A 9,895-nucleotide genomic window follows, 5' to 3' on the forward strand; every position below is an offset into this window, starting at 1 on the left:
TTTTGAAAAGACAGTTCTGCCCTTTATTACTTCTGCAGAAGGAGAACAAGGGGGGGGGGCAACTGCTCAGAGGCTGAAGGAGCATTTCATACAAGGGGGGGGCAACCCACACACCCCTTGGTTGAGGCAGGCACAGAACAGGGAACTACCCCCCAGGAGGCAAGTATACAGCTTTCATAAAAGCAGCCATTATCCAGCTCCCCCCCCCCATTTAAGTGCACATCACCCCCTCCACCTCCTTCCCTGGAATCCTTCAAGGGTCAAAAATCAGGGTGCCCCCTTCCTGAGACTGGGGGACACCCCAGTATTGGAATGGTTCCTCATCCGTCTCCTTCGCCAGAAACCCCTTCATGCAGTCCAGGAAATAGGCTGTGACGCCCCTCCTCTCCCCACAGGGGATTTCTTTCAGGGTGGGGGGGTGTCCACGGGTTTCTCTCCCCCACCCTGCCCTACACAATTTCGAGGTGCCTGTCTTCGGGGAGGCCGTACGCGGCCTTGTTCTCCTCAAAGAGCTGGTTGAGCTTCTCCAGGTAAGTTTTGTGCAGCTCGTCGATGGCCTCAGATGACGGGTGGGGGGTCTTGGGCACGAGGATCGGGGCCCCCACTGTGGGTGGGAAACAGAGAGTGCGTTAGTGCTCGAACTCGGCACAAAGAAGTATTCCAGCTGCTTGGATTATCCCAGATTGCAGGGGGTTGGATGACCCCTGGGGGTCCCTTGCAACTCATTTCTGTTATTCTATCCCTTAGGGTTACCTCCCCCCCCCCCACTGATGGCTTCTTTTAGGGTCACAACAAACTCCTGCTGGCTAAGTGGTTAGAGCAGGACTCAACGGGCAAGGCCAGGATTCGGCCCTGAAGGATGCTAGTTGCACTGCCCCCCCTTCATAAAACACACACACACACACACACACACACACACACACACACACACACCAGGCTTAGGGGGCTGCTGGGGGAAGGGATTCCTTCACTACAACTCCCAGCGTTGTGAAAGGGGGCTAGACTAGAGGACCTTTAGGGGTCCCACCCAATGCTAGAGTTCTATCCCAAGGCAAACACACCAGCTCCCTCCCCCCCCCATAGCATTTGGGTCGCAAATGTGGAAGCTTGCAGCAAAAAGTCTGGGCGGGGATTGGGAAAGGATTGGGAATTGGGAAAGGAAGGCGGCAGAGGGAGGGTTAGCCTTTCGCCGCAAAAAAAATAATGCGCCCAAGTGTCAAAGAGTTTTTGGCTTCTGCAAAGAGAGACCAGCCCCCCTGGGAGTTACAGCACGCTGAGTCAGCCTGAAATTCCCCCCTTCTGCCAAGGCCAAAGTCCAAGGCGACAGCTCTGCTGCCAGGAAGGCCCCGAGGGGAGGGAGGGTTGCAAAAGGCAGAGACGGTACAGAAGTCAGCGTTGGGGGTGTGTATGTGTTGCATCAGCCCAGGAGCAAAGTGGGGCAGAGACGAGAGGTGCCGTGGGGCAGGCAGAAGAGGCCCAGGTTGGGTGGTTAGGAGGGGAGGCCCCACCGGCCTCACCCAGAAATGGCTTTGCATAGAACTGTAGAGTCGGAAGGGGTTCCCTGGAGGTCATCCAGCCCAACCCTCTCAAATGCAGGGAGTGACAGCCAAAGAATTCCTGATTAAAAGCCTCCCGTGAAGGAGAGCCCACCGCCTTCCAAGGTCGCAGAAGCAAAGAACCGTACGCGGGTTGGGTGGGACCCCCCAGAGGCCATCTAGCCTAACCCCGGCAATGCAGAGATGGCGGCCAAAGAGTCCCAGGCAGGCGGATTGTCAACTTTCCAAGGGAGTCCGCTCTGCTGGCAAACAGGTCAAGCCCACCGGGGAGACCCCCACGCTGCCCCTGCGCTCTACCCACCGACGGTGTAGATGGGCCTCCGGAACGGCAGGAGCCCAACGTTGTACTGGAAGACCCCCCGGGCGTGGAAGAGGGGCAGCGCCAGCCCCATGGCCTTCTGGAGCCGCTCCTGCGCTGACCGGATGAAGGAGCCCTGGGGGTTGGAGACCTGGTTGAAGAGCTCGTTCTCCCCGAAGGAGAAGACGGGGACAAGGCCAGCTCTGGAAGGGAGGGAGAGATGGGGGGGGCAGAGAGAGAGAGAGAGAGAATGAGCAATGGGGCGCGGGGGGGCGGGCTGGCCAGCAGGCTGCACCTTAAGGACGCTGCTGGATCAGGCCGGGGGGGGGGGCACCCAGTCCAGAAGCCTGTGGCCAAATACTCCTAAGAAATCTAGAAATCTGGATAGACTGCTCTTGGAACAGGAGGTTCCATAAAAGGAGCCCTGCTGGTATAATTCGTAATCAGTTACAGCTAAGGGTCTTATTCCACTGAAAAATAATAATAATAATAATAATAATAATAATAATAATAATAATTAAAAAAAAATTTATTTATACCCTGCCCTCCCTGGCCAGAGCCGGGCTCAGGGCGGCTAACACCAATAAAATTACAGTAAAAACGTAATAAGAGGGGGGAAGCCAATTTAAAATACAGGTTAAAATGCAAATGCAGCCTCATTTTAAAAGTAGCCCATAGATTTTTGGGGGGGGGGTATGCAGGGGTACGCATACGCCTAAATATTTTGTGAATCTTTGTACTTTTGTCCATTTACTTTATTTATTTTTCCTGATTTGAACTATAAAATGGTGATTTTCTTGAGTCAAAAATGCGAGCACTCCCTAAGCACTGTCTTTTTCTATAAACGCAGCAAAAAAGCTCATGAGGAATAAAGAATAAGGAGTGAATATTTCTTTCTAAATCTGGCAGTGAAGTTGTGAGGTTGGGACTGGAGGAAGATGAAGGCTGACACTTACAATAAATAATAATTTTTGACTTTTGGGTGGGAAGGAAAAGGAATTAACCTGTGGTGCCTGGATTTAAAATTGGGAAAGCGTCAGCTAGCAGAGGGAGAAATATCTGGGCATTACTCGGGATTGAACGTCAGATTATTACGAGGAATTTTGCAGGAATAACTGATGGGTGGATACTTGCAAGTCATTTTTACAGTGGGGGGGGGGAATATTTGATTCCCTGCTAAATTCGTCCGTCTGCCCTCTGACAAAGAAATGACCCGTCCATAATTTTAACGGTAGGTTAATTTTAGCTGTGAGAGACAGAATAACAACAGAAACCCAGAAGACAAAAGTCAGAGATTGATGTGAGTTATAATGAGTGAAATAAGTATTTGTGAAGATACCAGGTAGTCCTGACATCTGGCTGGTTGACAGGGGATCAAATACTTATTTCACTCATTTATAATGCACACCAATCTCTGACTTTTGTCTTCTGGGTTTCTGGGGGGGGGGGGTTTCCTGTTGTTATTCTGTCTTTCACAGCTACGATAAACCTACCATTAAAATGATGGACGGGTCATTTTGTTCGTCAGAAGGGCAAATTTAGCAGGGGATCAAATACTTTCCCCCCCCGCACTGTTACTTCTCCCTCCCTCTCTCCTGTTATTATTCCTTTCTCTCTTCCTCCTGCTGTTCTCTTTCTGATATCTTTGTTTTGCTTCTGTTGTTCTTGTTTTTTTTTTTTTTTTTGCATGTTGAAAAGCCTTAAGAACATTATATTTAAAAAGAGCCCGGCTTGATCAGGGCTAGGGGATTTCGCTACGGACAAGTCGCGAGGAGCAACAGCAGAGGTCCCCCTGCGCCCCCAAACTCACCCGTGCTGCAGCGCCATCTTGATGAAGCCCTTGCGGTTGTGAAGCTGGAGGGTCAGAGCTCCGGGTCGGGCGTCAAGCGACTCGGGGGGCCCCCCAACAGCGATCACGGCCACCTGGCCCCCGCCTTCGTGGCCAAGGAGGTAGGCGGCGCTGCTCTTGTCCGAGGAAACCAGCCCTGCGGGGGGAGAGAGAGAGAGAGAGCTCCCTTCCAACTCTTCAATTCTAAAGACAACAAACTGTGGCAGGGAGTTCCACAGTCTGTGCTACAAGAAGGACTTTCCTTTCTGTGTCCAGAACCTTCCAACATTCAGATTCCCCCAAGTCCCAGTGCTTTGAGAAAGGGAGAAAAACTTTCCTCTGTGATGTTTTTATTTGCTGTTAAGCCCCCACAGAGTGGGTGGGACAACCCAGTTGAATGAGTGGCCTACAAACAATAAATTGTACTAGTAGTAGTAGTAGTAATAATAATAATAATAATAATAATAATAATAATAATAATAATAAATTTATTTATATCCTGCCCTCCCCAACTGAAGCTGGGCTCAGAGTGGCTGACAACAATAAAAGTAACACAACATTCTAAAATCAATTCATTTTAAAATCAATTCAATTCAATATTATTATTATTATTATTAATATATCCACCTTCTCCATGCCACACATGATTTCATAGCCTCTTGCTTGTCTTTAAACTTAAAAGCCCCCCCTTTCCTCACAGGAGAGTCGCTCCATCATCTCCTCCTGAACTTCTCCCAGCTCTTCGATATCCTTTTCAAGGCGAGGCGACCAGAACCATATGCAATATTCAGTTCATATAATGGCACGTGGAGGTTCCTCTTGCCCCACACCATCCACCCACCCAAGCCCTGCAGCCCCCTGCCCGGGTCCCCCAAGCCTCTCACCGCCGCTCATGATGTAGTCTCGGAAGAAGGGCACCTTGAACCAGAAGGGCAGCATCAGCAGGTGAGGGGTGAGTCCCGGGAAGAGGGCAGAGAAGCCGGTGCCCTCTGTGCAGAAGTTCCCAAAGGCGCCAGCCACCAGCACTCCATGGGGGTGGAAGCCGAAGAGGTAGTTGCGCGAGGGGTCCAGATCCACCGTCTTCACCAGCTGCCGTGGGGTGGGGGGAGAAAAAGGGGTGCAGGGTGAGGAAGCAGCCGGAAACATGGGGGGGCAGGCAGCACAAGGGGGCAGGAAGGGAGGCAGGGGAGATTCCTCACACACACCCCTCACTTTTCGGGCAGGGGAGGGCACCCAAAGGTGGTAGGGGGAGAGGGCTATTTGGTGACCCCCGCAATGAATTACCCTAGAGGGATATGGGTGTTTCCCCCAGATGTTGCCACTGGGCCCCTGCACTGCAGAGGGTTGGGCTGGATGACCTTTGGGGGTCCCACGCAACCCTACAATTCTGCGGCTCAAAGCCGTTCTCTGGTTCCCAGGGCCAGCCCCATTGGGGAGCCCCACTTCTGACCCCAGATGGAAAGCTGCAGCACCCCTGTTGGGTTTCATTTACTGCACACACACAAATAAAAACCTGAGAGCAATTGGTGAATAATAATAATAATAGGTTTTATTTATACCCCGCCCTCCCCAGCCAAGACCGGGCTCAGGGCAGCTAACAGCAGGTATAAAAAGAACAATTGATGAAAATACAACATAAAAGCAGGATTAAAACACAACATTAAAATGCAGCCTCATTTCAGTAGAAACTCAAACCAAAAATTTTGTGGGTTTGAAAACATCAAATCTTCACCAAGGCCAACTAAACTGAAGAGAGTCAGTCAATAAAAGTATTGGTAAAAGCAACTCTTCAGAACAATCGAAGAATAAAGCCAGCAATCAACTAAAAACAGATTAAGACATTGGCTATCTAAACAACTGGACAGGCCTTGGAATAACAGCTGGAAGGGACCCGAGGATCATCTAGTCCAACCCCAGGAATAGGCAGCTGTGCCACACAGGGATCGAACCTGCAACCTTGGCGTTATCAGCACCGCGGTCTAAGTGTCTGAGCTATCCTGAAGCTCTGCCTCTAAGCAGAAATGTTCTCAGCAAAAAGAGTCCTGCAAAAGCGCCTGACGGATATCAACAGGCAGGGAGTTCCAGAGTTTCCTTACAAATGCAGAGAGGGTATTAGGAGGCACCTGCAGCAGCGCCGGCTCCACACTGTAGAAGGAAAGGCACTCTGCGCATGCTCCGTGTCTCAGCTCAGCCTTGCCGTTGCAGCCTCCGCCTCCCACACATCCCTTCAATATGGGGCAGACACTGACCCCCTCCCATGGGGCTGCAGAGCTTTTATGGGTCTGCGAAGGACTCCAGGGAAGTCTTCTCTATTCCACAGGACAGAAGGAATGTGGCTTTTCCTGAATGTTTGCTCCTGCTGTTCAAACAGAGGAGGAATTTGTGCCCGGGTCAAGTGGGGCAGAGAGGGAAGTCCGGCGAGGGCATGGGGAGGCGGGTAGTGCCCAAAGGAGGATGTGGAGAAGCCAGAAGGATATAGAGATTATATCTCTCTGCATATTAGATTTTCATCACTTTAACCAATTAATTCTCAATGTGTTATACATTTCTCTTATTTGACTTTACAGATAAGAACTTTCTGTCTGCAAGAGGCATTCAACTGACCCAGAAGGCAGTGGGCTCCCCTTCCTCAGAGGGATTTTAGCAGAGGTTGGCCGGCCATCCGAATCAGGGATTCGTTAGCTGCAATTCCTGCAATGCAAGCGGGTTGGGCTAGATGTCCTTTGGGGTCCCCCTTCCGACTCCTGCCTTTGGCATCTCTCTGTCTCCTGGGGCGAAGTCAAACTGCTGGGTTTGCAGCGCCGAAGTGCACAAGCCTGGGCAGTGTGTCTGGAGGTCCTGGGCTGCCCAGACACCCAAGACCCCTTGGCCCCCAAAGGAAGGCAGAGCAAGGCGTCTGCAATTCTCTGCACGCCACCCTGCCAAGGAGGGCACAGGCCACGCCAGGCCCTGTTGCAGGAATTTACGCATGGGCGGGTTGCCCCTCCAGCAGATATCCTGCACATGCAGCCCACTACCAAAACCAGCACAATCACTTTTGTGACTTGTCCCCACAAAACACTTCATCACAGTTTCTTCCTATCTATTCAAAGAGCCTTTGCTGCACGATACCAAATGTAAGAATTCACTGATCAATGTATCTATGGGAAAACTTCATAAATTCATCTAGACCTGTGAGCTCAGCTCCTCAGCAGCCCCTCTGCCTGAGTGATAATCCCTGGCCTCCTGATACCTGAGGGCCAGACAGGTAGCCATGCCAGAAAGAACAAACCCAGATGAAGGCAAAAGGGTGGAATTCACTCGGCTGGGAAACAGGGAAATGTAAATATCTCTTTTCTTCCACTTGATGGGTGTTTGGTGGAGGGCAAGGGGAACCATGGGGCAGGGTCCAGGATGCTCAGATTACTGCCACCGGACCTCCCCTTTCATGATGTAACCGTGATGTAGTTTGGGGGGGTGTGAGATGGGCGCACAACCCCAGAGTCTGTCAAGACTGGCCCGTACGGGCAGGGGTACCTTTGCTTTACCTTTAACATGGGGATTAAAGGTAAAGGGACCCCTGACCATTAGGTCCAGTTACGGCCGACTCTAGGGTTGCGGCACTCATCTCGCTTTACTGGCTGAGGGACAGCTTCTGGGTCACATGGCCAGCATGACTAAGCCACTTCTGGTGAACCAGAGCAGTGCACAGAAATGTCGTTTACCTTTCCACCGGAGCGGTACCTATTTATCTACTTGCACCCGAGGGTGCTTTCAAACTGCTAGGTTGGCAGGAGCTAGGACAGAGCAACGGGAGCTCACCCTGTCGTGGGGATTCGAACCACCAGCCTTCTGATCGGCAAGCCCTAGGCTCTGTGGTTTAACTCACAGTGCCACCCGTGTCCCTCTTAACATGGGGATTAGCAGCCAATAAAAGTTTGGGTTTTCTTTTGTTCAGGGCTTCCATCTTGTTCCACCTGGTGGCAGGTGGGAGTCCTGTGGCGACAGTCTTCAATCAAGCAGTGGCGTAGCGTGGGGGTGCAGGGGGGGCCGGCCACACCGGGCGCAACATCTGGGGGTTAGGGTTAGGGGGCGCAAATTACTTGCCTTGCCAAGGGTGCTGACAACCCACGCTACGCCACTGATCGAAACCAAGCCTCCTGGCTGCTGTTTGGCTCTGGGATTCCTGGCTGGGGTCCTTGTTTTTTGTCCAAGGGAGCCCTCAGATTTCACAGCCCAAAGACACACACACACACACACACCCTGCTCACCGTCATGGGGAAGTAGTCTCGGAAGTAGCGCCACACAGCCCAGTTGCGGACCCAGTTGGAGCGGCGGCCCCCTCTGGCCGGGGTCTCCCAGTCCAGGTACAGCCAGGCGGCGTAGAGGACAGCCAGCACCCAGCCGTCTCCCAGGAGCAGGACAAGGAACAAGACCAGGCAGCATTGTGCTGGGGAGAGAGGCAAGCCTGGGTTAGGTTAGGTGCCCTCAAGAGGCTAGTCCTCAGCGTTCACCCCCCCCCCTCTGGAAAACCAACACACATACAATGCCTGCACATCCCACACCACAAGCCCCTCCGAGAGGTTGGCTGCTGGGAAAGGGACCAGCCTCTGCTCCACCCGCAGCCAATTCCTGCCTCGAAGGGGGTTGGGCTGGATGACCCCTTGGGGTCCCATTCAAGGGAGGCTCAGCTTACTCCTTCACAATACATAAAAATGTTTCTCTTGAACATGATATGATGAAAATAATTTTATTATTCATATCCCACCCATCTGGCTAGGCTGCCCTGCCCTGTGAAAGGAAAGGCACTCTGTGCATGCTCCATGTCTCAGCCTCTGCCTCTGGCTGGTTAACACCCAATACCTTTTGAAATATGTATTTCTTTGTCTTTGCTCTTCTTTATTATTTTGTCTTATTATCTATTTTGCGTTTTTTACGTGGCATTTTTAAGCTGCAAACCGCCCCAAGACGAAGGTCAGTATGCAAAGTTAAACAAAGCAGGAAAGTGGCGATGACTGTCTGCTCAAACAGCCAGCAAAAGGGACCTCTCTCTGCACATGCTCAGAGGCACTCTGCTGTGGCCTTGGCTCTGGAGCAGACGCTGATGGGATGCTGCCGAAGAGACCCCTCTCCAAGCCGCCCCCCCTTCCCCAGCCTCCCACCCACCTGCGCAGCCAACCCAAAGCTCTTACCTGCTTCCTCCAAATCGACACCCTCTTAGCAGAGCGAATTCTGCACCCTGATTCCAGCCAAGCTGGCAGAGTCGCCCCCTTTCCTAGTGGGGAGCTAGGAGGAGGGACCCCCCCCCCGGAGGCAATGCATGTTCAGCCAAGCAAGGCAGCCCACAAACTCCTTGAAAGGCGCCTCGACTTCTTTTGTTAAAAAATCCCCGGAATTGCACAGCCCCCCAAAAAGCGAAAATCCTGCAGCCCCCCCCGAAATAGGCACGTGAAAGTTTCCTCTCCCCCCGCCCCGAAATGAATACCTGCCTCTTCCCCACCTGCGGGCAGCGCCCCCCCTCCAAGCCAGCCCCTTCCCCACGCGCCCCCCAGGCAGCAGCGCCCTGGTTCTTGCCCCATAGGAGAAGCCCCCCCCCCTTTCCAGAGCCCTCACCCAGCGCCAGGAAGGAAAAGACCCACTGCAGCACCGCGGCGGTTTGGAGGCGGCGGCGCAGCGGCAGGCGCAGCGGGGCGAACTGGACCAGCATCGCGAGCGCCGCGGGGCAGAGACCGGAGGCAGAAAACGCCGCCCGCGCCGGAGCCCGGGCTTATCAGGGGCAAAGTCCCGCCCCGCCTCGCCCCCCAGGCTCCCATTGGACGGGCAGCGGCCCCGCCCGCCTCCCAAATAGGCAGGCTTCACCTGGCAGGCCGTCATCCCACCGGGCAAAAGCTGCGCCGGTTGGATTTGCGCCTGTAGAAGCGCAGGGAGGAGGCGGACGGGCTGTTTCGGGCTGGGATGCGGCAAGAAAGGGCGAGCCTGTGCGGGCTCGGAAGCTGAAACGCCGCTTTTATTCAGGGGCCTAAGGAACCCTAGAATTGTGGAGCTGGGAGGGACCCCCAAAGGCCATCTAGTCCAGCCCCACTTCAATGCAGCTGACGAATCCCTGGCAGGTGGCCTGGCCCTCCCGCCTCTCTCTTAGAAACCTCCGCCCCCTTCCCAGCAAGTTAAAGGGGACACAGACCGAAAAAGGAAGCCACCCCAGGCACAGCCTGGAGGGAATCACTTTGCACATGC

The 9,895-nt window shown here is 53.2% G+C and overlaps 1 protein-coding gene across 1 annotated transcript; it reads right to left on the bottom strand.

Moving 5' to 3' along the window:
* On the bottom strand, positions 1-9,442 carry LOC310830661 (2-acylglycerol O-acyltransferase 2-like). Its single transcript, XM_083710468.1, has 6 exons — positions 9,275-9,442; positions 7,933-8,111; positions 4,567-4,771; positions 3,665-3,839; positions 1,858-2,057; positions 1-604 (listed from the first exon to the last, which is right to left on the bottom strand). The coding sequence occupies exons 1-6, from the start codon at positions 9,366-9,368 to the stop codon at positions 450-452; spliced, it is 1,008 nt and encodes a 335-aa protein (XP_083566594.1). The 5' UTR covers positions 9,369-9,442; the 3' UTR covers positions 1-449.
* Between the last annotated feature and the right edge of the window lie 453 nt (positions 9,443-9,895).

The sequence above is a fragment of the Podarcis gaigeae genome (genome assembly GCF_964106915.1).
Source record: "Podarcis gaigeae genome assembly, chromosome: 13".
Classification (NCBI taxonomy): Eukaryota; Metazoa; Chordata; class Lepidosauria; order Squamata; family Lacertidae; genus Podarcis; species Podarcis gaigeae.